Here is a 23,994-nt window from a genome sequence, read left to right on the forward strand (position 1 = left end):
CGGAAAAGGCGGGCTCTTACGGCGCAAAACTCCTACCCTTCCTCTTCGGCGGCGCTGCGCTGGGCGCCGTGACCAATCACAAGCCACGTCGTGCCGCCACAGCCAATCGGAAAAGCCGGGCATTAAGACGAGCCTTTGACGGCCCCTCCCTCTCGGCTTGAGGGCGCTTCGTGGGTTTGGTGTTTGTGGCCTCGTTTTCGTCCTGTGTCAGCTCCGGAGGTTACATCCGATGCCATCGGGTTCTTGTGAGGCCGAGCGTGAAAATGCGGAGCGAAGAGGCAAGGGCGAAACCGAGGCGAATCCAGGGGCACGCGGATAGGGCCCGGGCGCGAACGCAGAAGCGCCCGGAGGGAGAGGGGGGAGAAGCGCAGCGCCCTGGAGATGCGGAGACGGAATCGGGCCCCCACGTCAGCGACCCCCGAGAGGCGGAGCGTCTCCCTGCGATCCGTTAGGTAGTGGCTTGATGTGGAGGTAGTGGAGGAGCTGCGGGTGTGCCTGGCCCGAGATCGGGGACCCGGAGGAGCTCGAATGACAGTGCGGTGGGGACACGTCGGCTTCACTTCAACGACCCCTTCTCCGGAGACCCTTCGCCCCTGTGGGGGGTGACGGAAGCCGGGTAAGGCCCTTGGGGCCTGGTGTGGTGGGGACTCGGGAGGGCAGGAGGGAGGGGACCGTGAACCGGCGGCTGGGATGGGGGGGTACCGCGGATGGCTCGAGGGGCGCGAAGGCCTTGGAGCGAGGTCTCGTGCGTCGTGGGGAGGGTGTGAGGCTGCGGTGCTCACCCCAGACCCGAAGTGGGGCGTCGTTCACGTCGGGTCCGAGGGCTGAGCCTACTGGGTGCCTTCTTCCTGCTGAACGTTGCAGTCCCGTTAGGGAAACAGAAATGTTTGTGCTTTTTATTCAGTTTATTTTCATTTCCTTCTGCAGCAGGCGAGAGTGATTGCAAACTTCCAGGCCAGATTGCTTTTTCCCCCCTTTTTCTTTGCTTAGTCCAGGTTACAGCCAAAAAGGTATTACTCGCATCTGCTTTTCCATTACAACATTCTCCTATCTTGTTTGAGCGAAATGAACAGCTTTTGTATATATATCTTTTGAAGTCACGTGGCCTAAGGATAGTTCTGAATTTGGGGAAAATTGATCCAAATCCAAATTGTGCAAAGGGTAGGACCTGGATTTAATTCACCTTCAGTTTGTTAGACTATTAGGAATTTTTCTAGTACTCAACCAATTAAGACCCCAAATAAGGCTAAGTAGAGATAAATAACAATTTTCTATTATCTTTTTTTTTTTTTAAGATTTTATTTACTTATTTGATAGATCACAAGTAGACCTGGGTTGGGGGGGGGCCTCGATCCCAGGACCCTGAGACAATGACTTGAGCCAAAGGCAGAGGCTTTAACACTGAGCCACCCAGGGGCCCCAGTTTTCTTCTTAAGGAAAAAAATTTTGCCTCCGTTTTTTGGGTAACCTTTTTACTGAGATAAACCTCATGTACCATACAATTAACCTTGTAATTAACCATTAACAATTGTAAAATGTGTACAATTCAGTACAGTTTAGTATATTCATGAGTTGAGCAACCATCACCACGGTCAGTTTTAGAACATTTTTATAACCACCCTCCTTCCCCAAAAAAGAAAACCCGTTCTCATTAACATTCACTTCCTCTGTCTCCCCTACCCTCAGTTATTGGAAACCACTGATTTTTTTGGTATAGATTTGCCTATACTGCAGATGTCCTATGAATGGAATCTGAAACTTAATATATGGTCTTCTGTGAGTGATTTCCTTTCACTTAGATTGTGTGTGTGTGTGTGTGTGTGTGTGTGTGTGTTTAAAGATATTACTCATTTATTTGACAGAGATCCCAAGTAGGCAGAGAGGCAGGCAGGGCGGGGGGGGGGGGGGGGGGGGGGCGCAGGCTCCCTGCTGAGCAGAGAGCTGGGATGCGGGGCTCCATCCCAGGATCCCGAGATCATGACCTGAGCTGAAGGCAGAGGCTCAACCCACTGAGCCCTCCAGGTGCCTCTTGCTTAGGATGTTTTTAAGGTGCATCCATGTTGAACAGTACTTCGTTTTTTTTTTTAATTGCCAAAAGATGTTCCAGTGTATGGATATACTGCTGTGATTGTATTTATCCATTCATCACTTAAACACCTGGGTGGTTTCCGTTGTGGTAGTTGTTAGGATAATTCTGCTGTGAACATTAGTGTACAAGTTGGTGTTGGGACATGTCTTCATGCTGAGTATATATCTCAGGGTGGAATTGCTGGGTCATATGCTGACTTATGTTTTAACTCTTGGGGAAATGCCAAACTTTTTCCAAAGTGGCTGGACTATTTTACATTCCCACTAGCAGTGGATGAGGGTTCCATTTCCTCCATGTTCTTGTGAGTGTGAAGTGGTACTTCATTGTGGTAGTTGCCCAATTTTTAAGGACTTGGGGTTTGTAGGGAACCTGCTAGAGGATGCTCCTTGAGTGTAGAAACAACGTCTAAGGTGAATTTGTCTTTATAGTCTCTGACACGCAAATAGATAATGTATGTTTTTTCTGTAACATCATATATGTTCGTGAAAAATACCTCCTGTTCAGAAAAATTGTGCATCTGAAAGGAGCCATACTTACAGGGAAAAAAGAAGATTAGCATTGACTACTCAAAATCTGTGCAATTTGATAATCTCTGAAATAGTGATCAGTACCTGGGGAAGTGCTCCTGTGCCCTCCTCCCGTCCCCTCAAATGTAATTTAAGTGGAGACTGCTGTAGGGTATATTAGAACAGAAGAACGAGCCTGGTGGATGCTAGACGTTGCAGAAAGGAAGTGGAGCTCTGGGTTACAGTGGGCTGCTGAATGGTATAACCTGTTGGGCGCCGGAGGGCAGGTGGAGGCTCTCATTTTTTACTAATTTAGAGTTGAAAGTACCCCTGCTGCCAGTTCAGCATCACAGTCTGGAAGAAGAGAGGGCTTTGCTTTCTGCTTAATTGGATTTCAGATGTTGTGGCCGTTCTAGGAAAGATAAAACTGTGACACTCATGTTATTCTGAAGGCATTCTTGTAATTATTCATTACAAACGAGTTACTGAAAACTATAGTGCTGCAAAACAGATTTACTTTAATGGTATAGACTGATTAAAAATTCACTTTATGAGAACCATGTGGGGTCACTGCCCTTGGTATTCTTAGTGTACTTCTTCTGGATAGGGAAATGTGCAGTCCTTCGTAAATGCGTATTTCTTCTTGAGTTGTATTTATGTTCTTTATATTTAGTTGTAACTTTTACATTTTTGTTGCTGTTTTGCTGGTGACATTGAGGTTCTCGGTTTGATCATTTTATTATCTTTGCTTCTTTCAATAACTGCATATCCAGTGATTAAACCTTTTCACTGCTGTTCACATAATGAACTGTTGTGATTATTGGATATGTAAATGAGGATATGTAAGCTGTTTTAAAGATGTTACTGCAAAAGGCATTGACCATTTATGCAACGTAATTTAAAAGAAAATACTTCTTTTCAGGAATTAACATTCTTGGAGATGTTGGAAAAAGATTCCTGGGCCTTCCAAGATTACTACTCCACATATACAGGGGAGGTAGCATATCGGTATGTATCTTTGTTTTATTTATTTGTTTATTAAGATTTTATTTTTTTATTTAACAGAGACATAATGAGAGAGGGAATACAAGCAGGGGGAGTGGGAGAGGGAGAAGCAGGCTTCCCACCGAGCAGGGAGCCTGACGCAGGGGGACACAGGGGGCTCGATCCCAGGACTCTCGATCATAACCTGAGCTAAAGGCAGACACTTAACAACTGCTGTCTGTTTTAAATAAACGCCCCTTCTGTTTTAAATGTACTAAGTGTTCCTGGAACAATAGTACTGAGTACTACTGAGTTGGAAATAGAGGATTGTCCAAGGAAAGATTTATGAAGGCTTTGGTAAAATATAATTTCCTGTCACAGAGTCTCATTGATTCGGTAGCTTGGGGGGAAAATAACAGCTAATGGTTATTGAACCATTACATGTCAGGCATTGTGCTAAGCATTTTATACACACAGTTTTGGTTTTTATAAACACTGTTTCTCACAAACATGAAACCAGATAGACTCTTTTTTTTTTTTTAATTTGGGGGAGGAGCTGCTAGAGAATGCTCCTTGATTGTAGAAGAAGCCCACCGCCCCCATTCCTTCTGCAGAGGGAGAAGCAGACGCGCTGCTAAGCAAGGAGCCTGGAGGCGGAGCTCAATCCCAGGACCGAGATCCCGAAGGCAAAGGCTTTTTTTTTTTTTTTTTAATGTTCACATTCATTTTGTTTATTTTTTTAAAGATTTTTATTTATTTATTGGACACAGAAAGAGAGAGAGAGTGATCACAAGTAGACAGGGAAGCAGGCTCCCCGCTGAGCAGGGAACCTTATGTGGGGCTCGAACCCAGGACCCTGGGATCATGACCTGAGCTGGAGGCAGAAGCCTTAACCTGAAGGCAAAGGCGTAATGAACTGAACTACCTAAGTACCTTGAAAGCAAATAGACTTTTTGCTTTCTAGGACTGGTATCTTCCTTATTAAACATCTACCCTTTTGTCAGATTCTTAACTAGTTCTAGAACCCTTAATGCTCTCATATATTAAAATGTATTTCTAGTTAACGGACACTCTTGCAGAATTTTTCATCTTTTCAGTTCAGAGAGCCTTGGGGTTTTGAAATTATTGGTGGCCAACTATAAAAAACTGTTCTAAATCTGATCCTTTTCCCAAGGGTTCTGGGATTGAGCCCCTTGTTGGGCTACCCGCTCAGTGGGAAGTCTGCTTCTCCCTCTTCCCCTGCTCCTGCTCTCTTTCCTTCTCACACTTTTCTCTCCTGTGTGCTCTTTCTCTAATTAAATAAAATAAAAGATTTTATTTTTGAGAGAGAAAGCATGTGAGCAGGTGGCAGGAAGTGGGGGAGGCAGAGGGAGAGGAAGAACTGAGCAGGGAGCCCAACACGGGGCTCCGTCCCAGGACCCCAAGATCATGACACAGGCCCAAATCAAGAGTTGGCCACCCAGGTACCCCCTACATTTTACTTTTTGAATATGGACTGTGGTCTTCTGTATTAATTATTTATTGCTATGTAAAAATAACCCAAAACTTAATAGTTTACAACAGCAAATGCTTATCTTATAGCAGAGAGTGGAGAGACGTCAGTTTCTTGATTCTCACTTGGCAAGTCTCAGTTCCTTGATGGCTCTTGGCTAAAGACTTCAGTTCTTCACCGTGTGAACATAGGCTGCCTGAGTATCCCCACAACGTGTCAGCTGGCTTCCACCAGAGGCAGTGATCTAAGAGAGAAATGCCAAGACAACGTGTAGGTGGGCACATACAGGGATGTGAATACCAAGGGTTGGGGAATGTTGAGGATCCTCCTGGAGGTTGACTGCTATACCTGACTCTTGTTTTTTTAATTGCTTCAGTTTATTGAGTCAAGAGTTTAGTATTTGACCCTCAGGTCAGATAATTAGAAGTATGAGAGTCTAGATCCAAATGAGCACTCTCTTTTCTAAGGTGCACAGTTTCTTGCTGGGGAATATATCAGTTCCATAAATCATGCTATAGTCCTTTTCGAAGTTTTCTAGGGAGTGTATAAGAAAGCTCATTTTATAGCTAGAATACTCTACCTTGATCAAATATATTTTTTGGACCCATTTCCCCTTTCCCGGTTCTTCTAGGTGGAGGTGGTTGGAGAAGCTGGAGGTAGACTGTATATAGAAGTACCTGTGCTATTTTGCTTGCGGTGCACACTGACTTGGTGGAAAATCGTGTTTCAAGTTTTTCAAGGAATGTAGTCCACAAATACTTAAAGGCACTTATTCAAATATTTGACATAGGATGGAATGAAGGTACAAATATGCTACAGCAGCTTTAGAGTAATTTGTCCTTTTCCTCAAAAGCTAGGTATTTATCCACTATGGTGAGTATGCTTTTCTTTCTTTTCTAAGTAGGCTCCACGATGGGCCTTGATCCCAGGACCTTGAGATCAAGACCCGAGCTGAGAGATCAAGAGTCAGACACTTAAACCGACTGAACTACCCAGGCGCCCCATACTTCCTTTCTTTCTGTTGCTGTGCTCCCTCCATGGTCTTCTGTCCCTCTTAATGAGCAAAATAAGGAATTTACCAAGCAATCAGAATCCCCATTATTGGCAGAATTCTAATTAGGGCTCAAGATTTTAATCTTTTGAGCCTTTTCCCTTTATCACTGCTTAAAAGTTGTTAGGAGGGACAGTTCTCCCCCTTTTCCTTTAAAGCCCACATGCTTCTAATGATTGGAGATATTGTCAAATAACAAAAAGCATTACATATAAAGATGTAACCAGTTTTGGAATGTATTTGTATTAAGCTATGATTATTCTTTCCTTGGCAAGCTTAATGTTGAGAATATATTTCTAAGTTAGCATAAGGTATCTATACAAAGTAGGTAAATAATACCCTTGAAATTATCTTTGGTGTGAGTTTTTTTCCCAATCGTAGTAAAATTGGAGGTCTTAACCTGTTTATGAGAATTCAAATTTATAGAAATGTGCATTTATTATGTGTTCTTTAAAAGGGGCGAAATCCTGAAAACCTTATGAGTAAAGCTTAAGCTGAAAATAGGAAAAAAATACAAATGTCCAATGATTAAACTTTTTCCACTGCTGTTCACATCATGATTTGTTGTGATTAATGTATGTGGATGAGGACATAATGGAAAAAGAAAACCGTAGTGGGAGGAAGAAAAGTATAGATGGGATGTAGTTTCTGTGTGTTGAATTACTTATTGTTTTCCCTTTTAGGAGTGAAATTGAAGGGTGTTTTTCTTAACATCATTTTGTCAGATTCATCTGATAAATGTGAACGTTTATATAGAAGGTAAGAGGTTTATTAATTTGCTAATTTTGACAAAAGAACAAAATAAGATAGCAGGTAACAGTGGATATTTGAGCATAATGTGGGTATCATACTCAAATTTTTTTCCTTATTTCATCTTTGAAAAATAATACAATTTTCTAGTCAGTAGATTAGATTCAGGATTGGCAATTGGGTGACTGGGATCAGGACTTTTAACCTTCATGATCATCTTTTCTCAAAAATAATAATGGAAGTCAGCCCCTGAAATTCTTTTATTTATTTATTTATTTAGACAGACAGAGATCACAAGTAGGCAGAGAGGCAGGCAGAGAGAGGAAGGGAAGCAGCCTCCCTGCTAAGCAGAGAGCTGGATGTGGGGCTCAATCCCAGGACCCTGAGATCATGACCTGAGCCAAAGGCAGAGGCTTTAACCCACTGAGCCACCCAGGCTCCCCAGCCCCTGAAATTCTTGGAGATCATATATTGCAGGGTTTAAATTTGCTGAACTTTTGGATGTTCTATAAATGATCTTGGATATGCTAATGAATGACCATCCTGTAATTTAAGCTTTATTCAAGAACAATAGATGGGTAGTCAAAGGCTGGAAATCTCAAATCTAATACCAGATTAATCTGTCAGGCATGTTGTCTTGGGGTGTTTCAAATCCGAGAAATAGATAAAAAGGAGAAGAATGTTCGCAAATACTCAAAGTTGATTTACATGCATTTTCTATTTTTACAGACCTAAAAGTTGATGAAAAACTTTTTATTTGCCTTAATGAAAAGATGTACAAAATAAGTGTATTCAGAAACAAAACTAAACCTTAATGAGATGGATGCTGTTACAGGAGTAAACATGGTGTCTGCTGAATGGTACGGAGTAAGCTGTAAACACAGTCTGGTGCCTGTGATGACTGTAAAGTTACGCAGTCTGGACAACAGTAGATTTGTCCAGAACTTTACTCTTTTGCAAACCTCAACATTATTGAAATGAGGGAGGGGGCCTAAATTCTGAAAAGGATGTCTTTGGACTGTCTGCAAACACTAATATGAATTATATATTACATTGTCTCCAAACATTTTTCTAGCTCCAATGAGTAATTCAATCTGGAACTAACATTCCTTTGAGAAAACCTTCAGTTTTTTATTTTGATCTAGGGTTATGTTTGGCTAATAGTTAAATTGGTTTAAAAGTTGACTATTTTGTGAATATAAGTTTTTCTTTTTAGATACAGGCAGTCTTTACTTTGCACCATTCCAATATACATGAAGATGAGTTTTTACAGTTAAGTAACACCAATTCCCCTACAACATGGTTGAAATTTCAGTTACTACAATAATAACCAAATTGTTGCATAAGCTTTTCTGAAGCTCTTTATTCCACAAATGATTATATATATAAAAGATGGTCAGTAACCACTTATAATCACTTCTTTCAGAAGTCTGTTGGTCAGTGATCATTGATCACTGAACATCTATCAGTTCACAAAGAGTAAAGCATGTAGTTGTGTTGCCTGTTTCCCAGTGATAAACTCCCCAACATTTTACAAAAATGGATCATCAAAAGAGGGAACTGGTCAACAAAGCTGACAGGGCAGCAAAGAGACAAAAATTGGTAACACTGGAAGTGACATTGGATGTCATTAGAAGATTGGAAAATGGTGACAGCAGAGCGAAGAAGAGACCTGGGCTGACATGAGCCTGTAGTACGAACTATCTTTTAACAGTTCAGTGAAACAAGAACTTTTAGGTAGAGTTGCTTCAACATGTTTTATTTTAAATTGTACTAGGACCAGAAAGCCATGTATGGTCGAAATGGAGTGTTTACTTCTACTTTCAACTGAGGGCTCTAATAAACAATCCCAAGCACTTTGGCTAGCATTCAAGCCAAAGTGTTGAGGTTAGTTGCTGCACTGAAGGAAAATGGTAGCTAAAAGGAGAATGAAAAAAACATTTTTCTGTCCATACAGGCTGGTTCCATCACTTCTAGAGTCGGCATGAATTGATTAACCTTCTGCTATCTGGCGAAGCTGCAAGCTCAGATAAGGTTGCTACTGTGAAATTTGCACCATTATTCCAAGAGTCACAGGCAGTCCTTTGCCCAGTATAAGACTACTGTGTTTAAAAAAAAAAAATACTGTGTGAAGATACAGTTGACTGTGGGAATGTTGACACTGCTACCATTCAAGCAGCAGTTCTAGATACACAACCGGAAGAATTTAGTGAATGTGAACATCGTAATAAAGGAGAAAAGCATTTGTGTGTTGTAAAGGAAGAATACGTTTCAGAGCAAGTGATGTGGGTGAAAAAACCACATTAAAGGAGCTCTTAGATATTTCATGACATTGAATGCGTAAGGAATTAAATTTTAGAAGCCGATCCAAACTCAAGAGTATGACTGTTTGCCAAGGTGTAGAGAAGATGCTTGCTCCATATTGTAAATTACGTGAGAAAGCAAGCACTGTTCAAACTCTTCCTGAGACTTTCCTGTAAATGCTATAATTTTCAGTGTTTCTGTTTTCAGTACTTTTTATATTTATAACCAACATCAAGAAAGTTTATGATGTTTGGATAAGTCTTAGGTTATGGAACAATCAAGATTATTAATCCTATAGATTGACTGCTTTGCAGTTTTAGTTTGCAGTCCACAGGAGAACTCCCTGCATTTAAAAGAGCTAGGAACTCTGTATTTAACCAGATATAGATTAAGCCTAGAAACAAACATACTTTATGATTATCAGTTATAATCAACATTTTTCATACTGCCTTTGTATGCTACTATGTTGAGGCTATTAAATAAATTTATAATTCTGTATGTCTCATACTTTTGTTTTGAATGTTGATCTGCTTTAGGTAAAATCCTCTAATGGAATAGGTGTTGCACACTTTTCTTGTAAAGGGCCATACAGTAAATACTTCAGGCTTTGCAGACTGTTATGGTTTCTGTGGCAACTACTCAGCTTTGCCTCTGTAGCATGAAAAGCACCACTGACAACACGCGAATCATTGAACGTGGCTATGTTCCAGTCATGAGACTTACTTCATGAAGGGCCTTGTTTACCTCACAGCCTACAAAAGGGGGTGGGGAGCAGGGAGCTTTATAGCTCGACTTGTGCAATAGGAACCTGTATGTTAAATGATACCAAAGAATGTAACCACTGCTTGAATCACTGGGTTTTAGTAAAGCTGTTCAAATGAACCCTCTCTCCATGCCAGTGTGCAATTCCAGGTAGTGCGGAGTTAGGTATTTCCTGTTGACTCCAATGATGGGCCCCCTTTAAAGTCGGATTTTTTTTTTTTTAAGTCTAATTTTTTACAGGCTCCTCTAGATAAACGCAGCTGTAGGCAAAACTGGCGTTGTAGAACACCAGAAGTCAGCTACTGTAACCTAAGTAATCCGTTTAATCTGTTTGTGTCCTAGAAAAAGAAAACTCGGCTTTTCAAATTAAAAGGGTGTTCCAAAGAGTGCGGGGGTAGGGTGCAAAACCCCTGCACTCCAGTACTTAGAAGTGGAGGCGCTTTAGAGAAGGTTTGAGGACTGATCCGTGTAACGAAGAGAACTGCTCCAGCAGTTGGCAGACCTGGTTCGGTCCGGGTTCTGACTGCCTACTAAGTGCTTTTCTTCTGGTTTTACTTCCTTTGCTGCAAAACCACTGAAGTGCAAACGACACGCAGGCAGCCCGCTCCTTTGGTGCCAGGGCCTGCGGCGAACCTCACGTCTCCAACGGCACCGTGCGTTGCTAACCGGCCCGCCTGACCCCTCCGCGCCCCTTCGGAGTAATAGGGTAGCATGTCCATCACGTCAGCAAGCACAGGCAGAGGGAGCAGCAGACTCCCGCTGCGCCGCGAGCCCGACTGGGGTCCGCCCCGGGGACCGCGACCTGAGCCATGCGGGTGCCCTCAGAGCAGACTCTAACCAGGCCGTTCAGTTTGAAGGAAGTTCTCAAAGGCGATACCCAGAACCAACCGTGACATCCTAAAAAGCCAGTCACACTCGTTCCGGCCGTTGGGGCCTGTAGCCCGACCTCTGCGTGACTCGGCCGGCGCTGCGGTGTCGCCGGGCTGCGCTCGTCCCCCGGCACTAACGCTACGTGGCGTCCCTGCGGGCCTCCGCCGTTCTCCGAAGAGACGGCTCCTCCCCGCAGCTCACCGCATCCTCGCCCCGCACGCCGCCCCTCACAGCCGGTCGCCAGGCCCGCAAGCCCGCAGGCCCCCGACACCCTCACGCGCACCCGTACTCAGCTCCGCCCGCCGCCGCTCCCGGAAGTGACGGGGCGGGCCGCGCGCCGGAGTGGGCGGGGCGAGGCGTCGCTCCCGGAAGTGCGGCAGCGGGCTGCGCGCCGGAGTGGGCGGGGCGAGGCGTCGCTCCCGGAAGCGTCGGCCGGCGGCGGGGAGGGGCTGCGGCTGCCACGTTGGAGCGGAACGTGGAGGTGGCCCTGGGGCGGGAGGAGGGGCGGCAGCGAAGCCTGGGAGAGTCCGACGGGCGTCGCGCGGACACGGGAGCCGGTCGCTGAGGGTCCCCGCCAGGTGTGTCCGTCCCTCTGCCCAACCCCCGGCCTTCGCCGGCCTTCGGGCCTTGCGGTAGAGCACAGGCGAGGGCGGGGAGCGCGGCGTCTGTCCCCGCCGGTCCCCGCCAGCCTGCGGCCCGGTCTGTGGTGGCGACGCGCCCCTGCTCCTCGTTTCGGGCCCGTCGGGACATCGCCTGGCGTCACGGCTGCCTCGGGCATCGCGGCGATCCACATCCGCCGGCGTTTCCACTGCGGAGCGGGCGCCCCCCTGGGGCTTCGACTGGGTGTCCTGCCGGGGCGGGCACCTGGGGTCTGGGTTAGACGCCCGCACACCCTCGGGCACAGAGAGGTGCGGGCCCCAGGGGGAGGGAAGGGAGCGAGCCCCGGGATCACTTGGGTTGACTTTGTGAGGATTTGTTCGTGTCTGAAGTGCTGCCGGGCTTGAAGGCTCGCGGTGGCGAACCGCCGGCGGCTGTCACTGAGCCGGGACCGGACCGCCTCACGGGTGGTCGCCGGTCTCCGCCTGCGCCTCGCGGAAAGCCGCTGAGTGTTGTCGGGCTTCCTCGGCAGTTAGCCTGAGGAGAGAGTCAACTGCAGGGTAGGAGTACAGCGAGCCAGAGGGTGGCAGGGGCGTGTGGGCGCCGCGAACTTCGCGGGGAGCGCAGGCGGCGGGATCGACGTCGGTCCCCGCGGTGGCGGCGACGGGCTGCGGTGGTCTCCTCGGCAGTCTCTTCCAGCCGTGGGTCCTGCGGTTTGGCGGTCTTTGTCGCCGTTCGGAACTGCGTCCGGTCGAGAGGGAGAGGCCGGGTCTTCACCACCCGTCCCAGGTCTTCTGTGCTGACCGGTTGTGGGGGCCGAAGTCCGCTCGGTTTCCGTGCTTCCCCGGGCTCTCTGGGACCGCCCCGGGAAGGTCCGCAGGCCCCAAGAAGAGATAACGGAGTGGTTTTGTAGTTGTGAAGTCGCGTTACATCAGAAGTTACTTCGGAAATGCGAGGTCGGAATGGATTTGGGGTTCTACTGCTTGGTTTTAGATAAGCAGGTTCTTTTGGAAACGAATAACGTAATAACAAAGATATTTGTAACTGTAAAGAGTAGCGACCCTTAACTTTATGAAATTCCACTCCCCTTTTAGGGTCTGTTGAAGCATTGGACGACCTTCCTAGAAAAATGCGCGCGCGCACACACACAGAATTTTCTACGTAATTTCATGAGGTTTACAGATGCCAAGTTAAAAATTCTTATCAAGTGATATTATTAAATCGATTTTTACAGTGTTTTTAGAAATGTGTCATTCTTAGGTTAATTTCAGCTCAAAAGATTACTTATTAGATTCTGGGTAAGTATGACAGTTAGTTCTTTGATTTGGTTTTGGTTGAATGAGATGCGTCTAGAACGTTGATAACACTAAGTAAATCCTCTAGAACAAATGTGCCCATCCGTAATAAGGCATTTGCCCACACAGATGGGCAAATACAGTGTTTTTACCAAACACAGTGCCTGGTAGGGATTGTTTGAGAGTAAGAGTTTCCAATTTTTTTTTTACTCTTCCAGTTTTTACTTTCTGAGGTACGAGTCATCTCTGTATGTAGCAGTGTAAGTTTAGTATTTTTTTAGGCAGTAATACTGTTGGGATTTAGTACTGCTTTACAGAATTATCAGTTAGAAAACGAAAAGAAAGAAAAAAGCTTCCACTTAATTACATGCATTTAGCTACATACATGTTGTGGGGAGAAACTTGGATGAAGAAATGAGTTCTAGTCTGGGACATACATTTTCTTCAGTAGATGTATTCTTTTCTTTGAAAGATTTATTTATTAGAGAAAGAGTGAGTGTGCACACACACATGCGTGTGTGAGCAGTGGGGGAGGCGCAGAGAGAGAAGGAGAGAGAGAATCCCAAGCTGATTCCCCAGTCAGCGCGGAGCCCGAGTGGGGCTTGATCTCAAGCAATCAAGACCTGAGCCAAAACCAAGAGTCACAGGCTGAACTGACTGAGCCACCCAGGTGCCCCCTCAGGGAATGTATTCTTGGAGATTCATTGAGATTAACATTTTAAACTGTGCCTTTTGCAGTAGCTGACACTACAAGCATGGAATTACTGTGTGCCAGGCACTGTTCTCAGCTCTCTGTGTAAGGCCTCATTTAATTCTCACAGCCCTTCTTTTTTTCTTTAAGATTTTATTTATTTATTTGAGACAGAGTGAGAGCTAGACAGCAAGAGAGTGATAGAGCGTGAGCACACGCACGAGGAGGGAGAAGCAGGCTCCCAGCTGAGCAGGGAGCCTGATTCAGAGCTTGATCCCAGGACCCTGGGACCATGACTGACCAGAGCTGAAAGTGGACACTCAGCCGACTGAGCCACCCAGGCGCCTTCACAGCAGCCCTTCTGTACGTACTTTTATTATACCTATTTTACCAGGTGGGTAGCCAAGACTCACAGAGAGCATGCGAGAGCTTGGACAAGGAGCTGGAACTTGAACTGAGGGTATGGCTCCAGGTGTCCTATCCTAAATTGCTGTGCCATTGATACTGTCTTGTAGATGACATATGTGAACAGGCGACTGTCCTCACAGTTTTCTTTTTGTATTATCAGAATGATTTTGTTCTGTGTAAAATAATCTCGAATGAAATACGTCGGCATAATGTGAATTCTAACCACATATGATATTGAAAAAAATTACACAAAGCTTTGGAAGCATGTCCCACTTGGGAAGTACACATGGTTTAATCTAAGCATTCTTTAGATCTTCAAGAAAATTAGTTACAACTAAATCATTTTTAAGAGAAGGAAATATGCAGGTGGTATTTCCATAGTATTCTTAGTGTTTTGAGAATGATTGCAATGGGTAATGTTATGGTTCTCTTTAATTAGATTCAGACCACATAAGGCAGTTCCAGGCCGTTGTTGTAGTGATTAAAAAAAAAACAAAAAACAAAAACCCACAAAAATAGCTGGTATTGAAACCTTGTATTCAGTACAAGTTAATAAATGCTGCCCCATCTAGTGGAACACAGAGTGCTACAGACAAGAAATAGACTTTTATAAATGTTTTGAATTCCCACTTAACCATTTTATGTACTTGGGAATGTCTTTCTTTTTCAGTAAATGTTACACATTAACTAAGTGTTCATGAATTACGTAACCCTTGTTGTACCTTTGCTCTTAGACATATTGTAGTTATGTTCCGTGGGGTTTTTTTTTATATGTATAGCTGTTCTGTTTTCATTTTTAGAAATTATTTTAAAATATCTTCCAAAAATCCCTTTTTCCCTCTAACGATACTTTCTCCTATTTTTTAAGTAAGAAAAGTTAGTTATTAAAGCCATTTTTCCCTTTAAACACTTAAGAATTTAAAAATTAAATGTTTCACTTGAAGTAATTTTTCCAGCTCGTCTTTTTGTATTTCCATAAGTATAAACATTCAAAATCAAACAAGCAGAACTTTTTATGTACCTCACCCTGTACTAAGCAATTTTGATTCCAAAAAGGATAAAAGTGGCAATATTTGATTGAAAAAAATTATTTACCTAGTTAATGAAACAAGATGACATATAAAACATTTGGTTAAAAAGGCAATGGGAAAATATGTAATAGAATGTTACAAAGTTTTATTAAGGTAGAGTAAGACACTTTATTATAAAATACTTGAAGTGGTACAGTTAAAAGATTATTTTGGTCATTGTGGATTGAATCATTAGGTTACTTTTCATGAAGGAACTGGGACTTGAAGGAGCTGGGACTTAACAATTGGCTGAGAGGAAGAGAGCATTTCATTTATAGAAAATAGGCCTCTTTTTCATTCTTAGAAAATTGAGATTTTTCCCCTTTTTTCAGAATAGTCTTAGGAAACTAGATGTGTAGTTTTCTTGATTAATCTTTGTAATAATTTTGAAAAGTAGTTAGCATATTAAAACCCATGCTAAGCTATGTGCTAGGCACTGTGTTTGGCCCTACATAAAATACATCATCTCAGGGTGCCTGTGTGGCTCAATCATTAAGCATCTGCCTTGACTCAGGTCATGATCCCAGGGTCCTAGGTTCAGCCCTCATCAGGCTCCCAGCTCAATGGGAGGCCTTCTTCTCCCTCTCCTACTCTGCTTTCCTATATTCTCTCTCTAGCTGTCTCTCTGTCAAATAAAATCTTTTAAAAAAAATTTAAAAAATGAATAAAAAATAAAAATACATTATCTCATTTAAACTTCACAACATCCCATGAGGTAGTCACTCTTTTACAAATGGAGCTCAGGGAGGTTAAACATTGTGTTCAAGGTGTCCTAAGTAGCAGACCCAATATTCAGATCGAGCTTTGACTCCAGAGGCTCTACTGCTTTTAACCACAAGATTCAACCTCCTCAATCCACTTTGCCTAACCTAGTACAGTTTCTTCTGCTCTTTTCTTTTTTTGAAGATTTTATTTATTTATTTGAGAGAGAGAGCACGAGCGGGAGGAGGGGCAGAGGGAGAGGGAGAAGCAGACTCCCTGCAGGTGAGGCTCCATCCCAGGATCCTAGGGTCACGACCTGAGCAGAAGCAGATGCTTACCCAACTGAAACACCCAGAGGGGCCATTTCTTCTCTTAATGTCCTCATGCATTCTAGCTGCTTTGTTATTATTTCTTCTAAATGTTAGTATGTCTTTTGCGATTAAAATTGAATACCTGAATTTGTTGGGGTAACAAGTAAGAGTGCGGACTCTGGAAGTAAACTTCTGAGTTCAGATCTTGGCTGTACCCCTTGCTAGCACATACTAATTATTTAATATTTCTGTGCCTTTATTTTTATTATCTGTAAAATGCTCTCCAAGTATAAATAATTTGAACATGTAAGGCATAGGTCATATTGTTAGTCTAAGGCCCTCTTAGGGAAACTATTGGAACATGAACTTCATCTCTAGAGATGAGTAAGAAAGCCAGCAAAAGTACTTTTAGAGAGCATTATATATATTTAACTATAGACCTGAGACTAAAATGAAAGTGGGAATAAGGAAGAAAGAATAATATCTGTATGTTAAATATCTGATAATGTAGAAATTGGTTATAAAACTTTATAAAAGATTAAGAGAAGTGGGAAGTAAAAAAAAATTGGTGGTAAAATAATTTTATGAATCACCTCATCTGTAATGGCTGGGATATCCTTTAAAGCTGACAAATCAGTTGGTAGAAGTATAAACATATTCAGCAGTACAAAGGTAAACACTAAGATAATACTATTGACTATAACTGTGTAGTACAAGAAGGGAAGTAAGATTATGAACTACTTTCATTGGTGCTTACAGTAATTACTGTGCAAAGAAATAGAGGATTAATGGTACTAAATAAAATTATCTGCAATTATAAAGATAGAACCAGAAATACATATTAAAGCAAACATACAGGTCATACTAATTATTAGAAAAATTATAAATACACAAATAGGGACAATAGGGAAAGTTTTTAAATTATAAAACCAAATAAAATAGCAAAATAATGTAGAACTAAGAATAACCATATCTGTCAAATCACGAGAAACTTTTATATTAGTAAATTCTATGTGGTCTCACTAGCTAATATATTAAAAAATTTTCACATTGGATCACCAGGCAAAATCTAATTCTATTTATGTATTTATTTTGCTGTATTTAAGGCAGCCAGTGAAAAGTGGTTCAAAAGTTGAAAAGGGCAAATATATATACATAAAGGCACATAAAAAGTAAGCTAAGGTATTGTTCTTAATATGAAACAAAGTGGAATTCAGGCCCAAAGGCTTCCTTAAGATGAAGAAGAATACAAAGTTAAGATGTGTATTTGACAGTGAACATTTAACATTATGAATATCTGTCAACCAAGTAACTATGTATTAAATACAAAGTAACTTTCAAAAAACAACTTTCAGGAGGTACCAGGAAAAATAGGCATAAATGCATTAGGAGTAAGTGACTTTTAATTCAGTATTCTTGGTTCAGGGCAGATTAAATCGAGAAACAATGAGACTGTAGATGACCTAAACAATTTAGTCAATGGGGTAGATTTAATATATATGGAACTTGACCCTGAAAACAGTGTACCCCTTCTTTTTAGATCTCATTTGCAAAAACTTCTCTATAGTTCCCAAAGAAAACTTCAATACATTTTAGAAAGGAGAAATAGTATTAAAATCACAGTGCACTTGCATATTAAGTTCAAACAACTCTTGGATTAATGGAGAATACAAATGAAAATTATACAGTATACTGATGACCATAGTGATGAGAACACTAGAAATATATGGAGTCTGGCTAAAATAATTCTCAGAAGAAGCGCAAAGCTTTAAATACTTACATCAAGGGCACCTGGGTGGCTCAGTGGGTTAAAGCCTCTGCCTTCGGCTCAGGTCATGATCCCGGGTCCTGGGATCGAGCAGAGAGCCCGTTTTCCCCCCTCTCTCTGCCTGCCTCTCTGCCTAGTTTCTCTCTGTCAAAAAAAAAAAAAAAAAAAAAATTTTTCTTCTAAATACTTACATCAATAAAGAATAAATAAAAATGAGTGGGTTAAAAGATTAATTCAGAAAGTTAGAAAAAGATCTAAGTAAATGAAAAGAAGGCAGAAGGAAGGAATTAATAAAAATAAGAGAGAGGCGCCTGGGTGGCTCAGTCATTAAGCGTCTGCCTTCCACTCAGGTCATGATCCCAGGGTCTTGGGATGGAGTCCGCACTGGGATCCCTGCTCGTCAGGAAGCCTGCTTTTCCCTCTCCCACTTCCCCTGCACGTGTTCCCTCTTTGCTGTCTCTCTCTGTCAAGTAAATAAAATAAAATTTTTAAAAAAAGAAAGAAGGAAAGGAAGGAGGAATTAGAAAACAAAGCAGAATTAATTGGCTGTTTGAAAATAGACAAATCGCTAGTTAATCAATTACTTAAGAGGAGAGTAGGGGGAACAAAACACAAATATATGTAATAAAGACTAATAATCATAAATAGCAAAAATTTAAAGAATTGTGTCGTCAAGTCTAAAAAATGAGAAACTCTAAAAAAAATTGGAGGAATATCATAGGAAAATATAATTTATGAAAAATGACCTTGAATAAAAAAATTTCAAATCAATTTCTATACAAGAAATAGAGAAAATTAGCAGAGGAGAAATTCCTCTCCAAAAATCATCTGGCCCGGATGTTTCATGAGAGAATTCTGCTAAATCTTTGAAGAACCAGTCATTTCAGTGCTGCTGTTGAAACTGTTGCGGAGCATAGAAGAAGATGGAAAACTACATCTTGGGGGCGCCTGGGTGGCTTAGATGGTTAAGCATCTGTCTTCGGCTAAGGTCATGATCTCAGGGTCCTGGGATCAAGCCCCTCTTCGGGCTCCCCCCTTAGTAGGGAGTCTGCTTCTCCCTCTGCCTCTCACTCGGCTCATGCTCTCTCGAATAAATAAAATCTTTAAAAAAAGAAAACTATATTTTCAATGAAGTGAGTAAAATACTGATATCAAAACTTGACGAAGATTCCATAAAAGAAGAAAAGTATAGATGCAATCTTCCTTACAACTCCAGAAGCAAAACTCTGTTAAACAAATGGAATCTAGCAGCACGTTACTAGAATAATACATCATGAGAAGTTTATTCAGGGTAGAAAAAGATAGTCCATATTAGGAAATCTATTAGTATAATCTGTTTTATTGATAGACCTACGAAGAAGAATCCGCGGTCATTCTGATTACCTCATGAAAAGCATTTGACAAAATTCAGTACCCAGTCTTTTAAATAGCATTCAATAAAACAGTAATCAATGACTAAATTCCTTACATTATATACATTTATATTTGTGCATATGTGTGTGTATTTCAAAACCTGAAGTCTTGTCCCATGGTGATACAGTAGGCTTTCCCACTAAAGGAAAGAACAAGATAAGAAATCTCACTGTTATCACTAGTGCTTAATATGGTAGTACAAAATGCTATTAACTTTTGTACAACAATACCAGAAAGTCTATGTAATCGTTGTGGGGTGGGGGTGAGCCGCATTTATGAACTAAAAGATAAAATACTTAAGAATAAACAAACCCACTATGTCAAAAAATTTAAAGTAATACTGAAAGATAAAAAAGGCTTAAAAGACAATATGTTCTCTTTGGAAAGATTCAACATTGTGTCAGTTTCTCCGTAAATTAACATAGTAACTTGATGCAGATTTGATAAAAATATTAACATTCTCTTTTTTTGGGAGTTAGACAAAAACTGTTCAAAGTTTATGTAATAAACAGTGATAGCAAGGGAAATAGTGTAGGAGAGAAGCAATGGATAAGGGTTATGGGAATCATGTTCCTATAAAGCCTAAGTATTTAAAACAGGAGAGTGCTTGGGGTGCCTGGCTGGCTCAGTCAGGAGAGCATCTGATCTCATGTTGTGCTCGTTTTGGCAGCACATATTCTAAAATTGGAATGATCATGGGGTCGTGAGTTCAAGCCCCACATTTGGTATAGCGATTGCTTAAATAAATAAACTTTAAAAAAAAAAAACTGGAATGTCTAGCATGTAAATAAATAAGTGGACATAAGGAATGGAAATCCAGAAATACACCTAAATATATCCGGGAATGTAGATCCTAACCTACATCCTAATACATATAGGAATATAAACATAAATAGTAAATCCAGAAATAAACCTAAATGTAGGAACTTAGTACTTGGTAAAAGTGGTATCTTAAAATTGTAGGAAAAAGACTTTTCAATAAATGCTTTCATTGTAAAACAACAAAAAAAGAACTGAACATATATTGTATAGCAGTATGTATTCCAGGTCCTGAGTCAAAACACAAATGAAAAAAGCCACAAATGAATTTACTTAGAAGAAAAATATGGGTGAATTTTTTCATAATGTTGGCATGCAGGCGGCCTTTCTCCCTAGTCAAAATTCAGGAACCACTTTTTAGAAAGTGATGAATTTGACTATTAAAGGATGGCACATCTATACAATGGAATATTTTTCAGTGCTAAAAAGAAATGAACTATCAAGTCACAAAAAGACAGGAATTTTAAATACCTGTTGCTAAGTGAAAGAAGCCAGTCTGAAAAGGCTGTGTACTATAAGTTATAACTAACACTGCGGAAAAGGCAAAACTCGGGAGAGGGTAGAGAGATCAGTGGTTGCCAGGAGGGAGGACGAGGAACAGAGGAGAGGGATAAACAGGTGGAACACAGAATTTTGAGGGCAGGGAAGCTTCTGAATGAAACTCTGAGTCTGGATGGATGGATCCGGGTGGGTGAATAGGTGTCATTATTCGTTTGTCAAAACCCATAGAAAACCCAAAGAACCCTGAAGTAAACCATGGACTTTGCTTGATAATGATGTGTCGGTTGGGGTTGGATTCCAGCAAATGCACTGTGGTGCAGGGTGCTTTATGGTAGGAGGGGCCGGGGTAGGGATGGGGGGTGCGCCGTAGTTTTCACCCAGTTCTTCTGTGAACCTGAAACTGCTCTGATAAATAAAATCTATTTTTAAAAAATAACAATCTTGTGAAACATAAAAAGAAAAAACCCATAACCAAAGTAAAATAAAGTCTGACAACCCAATAAAAAAATAGGCAAGTAAAACAGACAAGAATAGACAGAAAAGGACAGAGAAGGAATGACCTATAACCATAGAAAAAAGATACTCAACATTATGGCATGAGAAATTCAAATGTTAAGTACTCAGAGTAACCATTTTTCACCTATCATTGGTAAAAATCTAAAAGCGTTACTCTGATAAGGCTGGAGGGGAATGTGAAAAGGTACAGTTATCATGGAGGGCAAGTTGGCAATAACCGTTAGAATTAAAATTGAATTTATCTTTAACCCAGCAGTTTTACTTCTGGAAATTTATAGCTATCCAGGCCCACGAATGAAATAACATGTACATATAGGTATTTATTTCAGCATTGTTTGTAAAAATAGCAAAAGATTAAAAACAACTCACACAGGGGCGCCTGGGTGGCTCAGTCCGTTAAGCAACTGCCTTGGGCTCAGGTTATGATCCTGGAGCTCCAGGATCAAGACCTGCATCGGGCTTCCTGCTCACTGGGGAGTCTGCTTCTCCCTCTGACCTCTCCCCTCTCATTCTCTTTCTCCCTCTCTCAAATAAATAAATAAAATCTTAAAAAAAAAAAAAACCCACAACTCACATGTTCACCAGTAGTGAACTAAGTAAGTAAATGATGGTACCTCTTACAATGGAATACTGTGCCATGTCAATGTATTTATGTACAATAACAAAGTTGTTGTTGTTTTTTTTTTAAGGTACAGCACAGTACTTGCTGAATTTTTAGGCCAAAGTAACTTTAAAGAGAATGTATAAACTAGTGGTGTGTGCAGTTGTAGCTTGGAATGACCAGCTTTTTAAAATTTCTGCTAAATTTATCTTTGAAATCTGTAGGATTACTATATTCTTCCCTGCAATTAGCCTTTAAAATTAATTTTTTAACTGCTCTTCATCACTTGGTAATTCTGACCCAGGAAGATGTACCTTGTTCATTGCATGCTTTCTTGTACTCTGACACGCTGTCACCTGTCCTTACCTGAAAAGTGTGTTGCATGGGAAGATCAGTCCCTCAGGTACTACCCTGTATTGTTTCTGGTTTTTTCCAGACTGATTCTTCAGTTGAAGGACTACAAGTTGTAAACAATTAGAAAAGCCCTATAGTTGTCTAAAAATAATTTAACAAGTTTTTCTTCTTTCTAATACAGAGTGTTCCCAGCAAATGATACCTAAACCAGTTTGATTTATTGGCATTTGGACTAATGAAGTAGTGGTTGGTTCAGTGTATTTCTGTGTTAAAAAATGTTTATGTTCTATGTTACATGTTCAGTATATTTCTGTGTAAAATATTCTCTTTAGGAGGATGAAGTTAAAGGAAGTAGACCGCACGGCCATGCAGGCCTGGAGCCCTGCCCAGAATCATCCCATTTACCTAGCTACAGGTAAGTTCAACAGAGAGGAAAGAGTATAAATCACTTAATTTCTTCTTTTGCACATTTGGCTTACTCATACCTGTCCTTTAAAACTTACTTCAGGGGTGCCTGGGTGGCTCAGTGGGTTAAAGCCTCTGCCTTCGGCTCAGGTCATGATCCCAGGGTCCTGGGATCGAGCCCCACGTCAGGCTCTCTGCTCAGTGGGAAGCCTGCTTCCCCCTCTCTCTGCCTGCCTCTCTGCCTACTTGTCATCTCTGTCTGTCAAATAAATAAATAAAATCTTAAAAAAAAAAAACCCAAAACTTATTTCGAGCTCCTCTCTTCTAGAAAGCTTCTCTTCCCCTAATGAAATAACTCCATCCTCCCTTTCAGCTGAGTTTAATGACCTTCCTCTGTGTTATTAGCACCTTGTTCATCATAGCGTTAGTCATGATATTGGCGCCAGGGGGCTCGGTAGGTTACATGCCTGCCTTTGGCTCAGGTCATGATCCCACGGTCCTGGGATTGAGCCCCACATGGGGTTCCCTGCTCAGCAGGGAGTCTGCTTCTGTCTCACTCTCTCTCTCTCTCTGCCCCTCCATCCCACTTACATTCTCTCTCTAAAATAAATAAATAAAATCCTTAAAAAAATCATAACTACATTTACAGTGTCTTCCTCACTTCATAAAAATTAACCTTTCATTTTCATTCCTCCAGTATTAAGCACATGAGATAACATGTTAAAAAAAGTTAATATCAGTTTGGATGAACAATTTTGATGCTAGCATTTTTATATAAAAATAGAGTTACATCATTTATGACTATCAGCAGATAGAGTAAATCAAGAGTCTATTTTTACAGAGAGTTTTTAAGATATCTGTAGGTTTAAAGAGTTACCCGCACTATCCATTCTTACAAACATCGTCTCCAAGCCTTGTGTCAGAATTCATTGCTACAGGAATTTGAGCAATGTTCAATGGCATACACCCTGAGATGTTAGTCACTAAGACCGCACTCATGAGTGAGATCATTGGAAAACGTGCATTTACGTTCTGTTTTGTATGGTTTTCTCTGAGTCTTTTATTTTTGCACTGTAGTTACCATAAATGTATTTTCCATAGGAACATCTGCTCAGCAGTTGGATGCAACATTTAGTACCAGTGCTTCCCTCGAAATATTTGAATTAGACCTTTCTGACCCATCCTTGGATATGAAGTCTTGTGCCACCTTCTCTTCTTCTCACAGGTATGAGACTGATGAATTTTAAATTCACATTATTTATCGTTGGGGTTATTATGTTGTGGTTGATGCCTACTTTGTCTATAAATACGTTGTTATTAGAAACTACAAGAATACCATCAATGACATGAAATATTTTGTGAAAAAGTATATGAGTGAGTTTCTGTGGAAGCAAAGGAAGGGTGTGTGTGTTCTGTTGACTTTTTTATTGACAACTGATGCGTAGGATGGGAAGGAGAGGCTCAATTTTCTAGTCGTTTTTTCCTCATGATACAGTAGGCATACTCTCTCTTATCTCCTTTTTCTCAACTGTTTACCAAAAAAAGGATAGGTATGGCTTAAAAAAGGGGTAGGTGGATGAATATGAGGGTGTTAAAAGTGATTATCTCTGAATGGTAGGTTATTTTTTTCGTTGTACTTTCTGTATTTAGAAATACATATCACAGATTTTTGTTGACATGATTTCTGATACAGTAGGTATCTGGGTCAGCTTCCCAAGTACTTAACATCCTATCA

General features: G+C 41.3%; 1 protein-coding gene and 1 long non-coding RNA gene across 19 annotated transcripts in view; both read left to right on the forward strand.

Annotated features, from left to right (window-relative positions):
• The first annotated feature begins 6 nt into the window (after positions 1–6).
• On the forward strand, positions 7–8,812 carry LOC116880137. Its single transcript, XR_004385176.1, has 6 exons — positions 7–616; positions 3,518–3,603; positions 5,161–5,944; positions 6,806–6,881; positions 7,602–7,732; positions 8,089–8,812. It is a non-coding gene; the product is annotated as an uncharacterized LOC116880137 (long non-coding RNA).
• Positions 8,813–11,249: 2,437 nt separating this feature from the next.
• SEC31A (SEC31 homolog A, COPII coat complex component) overlaps positions 11,250–23,994 on the forward strand; it is an 84,445-nt gene continuing 71,700 nt past the window's right edge. For 7 of the 18 annotated variants that reach the window (XM_032879354.1, XM_032879523.1, XM_032879701.1 and 4 more), the window contains exons 1-3: positions 11,251–11,386; positions 22,187–22,269; positions 23,361–23,484. In XM_032879354.1, the coding sequence (XP_032735245.1) occupies positions 22,191–22,269; positions 23,361–23,484 (203 nt within the window). In that variant the 5' untranslated portion in view covers positions 11,251–11,386; positions 22,187–22,190. Of the gene's footprint in view, positions 11,387–21,882; positions 21,904–22,186; positions 22,270–23,360; positions 23,485–23,994 lie in introns of those variants that run through there. The other 11 variants (XM_032880294.1, XM_032879934.1, XM_032879998.1 and 8 more) reach the window with 4 other exon arrangements.

This window comes from Lontra canadensis, unplaced genomic scaffold, assembly GCF_010015895.1.
Source record: "Lontra canadensis isolate GAN:19392208 unplaced genomic scaffold, GSC_riverotter_1.0 scaffold1, whole genome shotgun sequence".
NCBI classification, from domain to species: Eukaryota; Metazoa; Chordata; class Mammalia; order Carnivora; family Mustelidae; genus Lontra; species Lontra canadensis.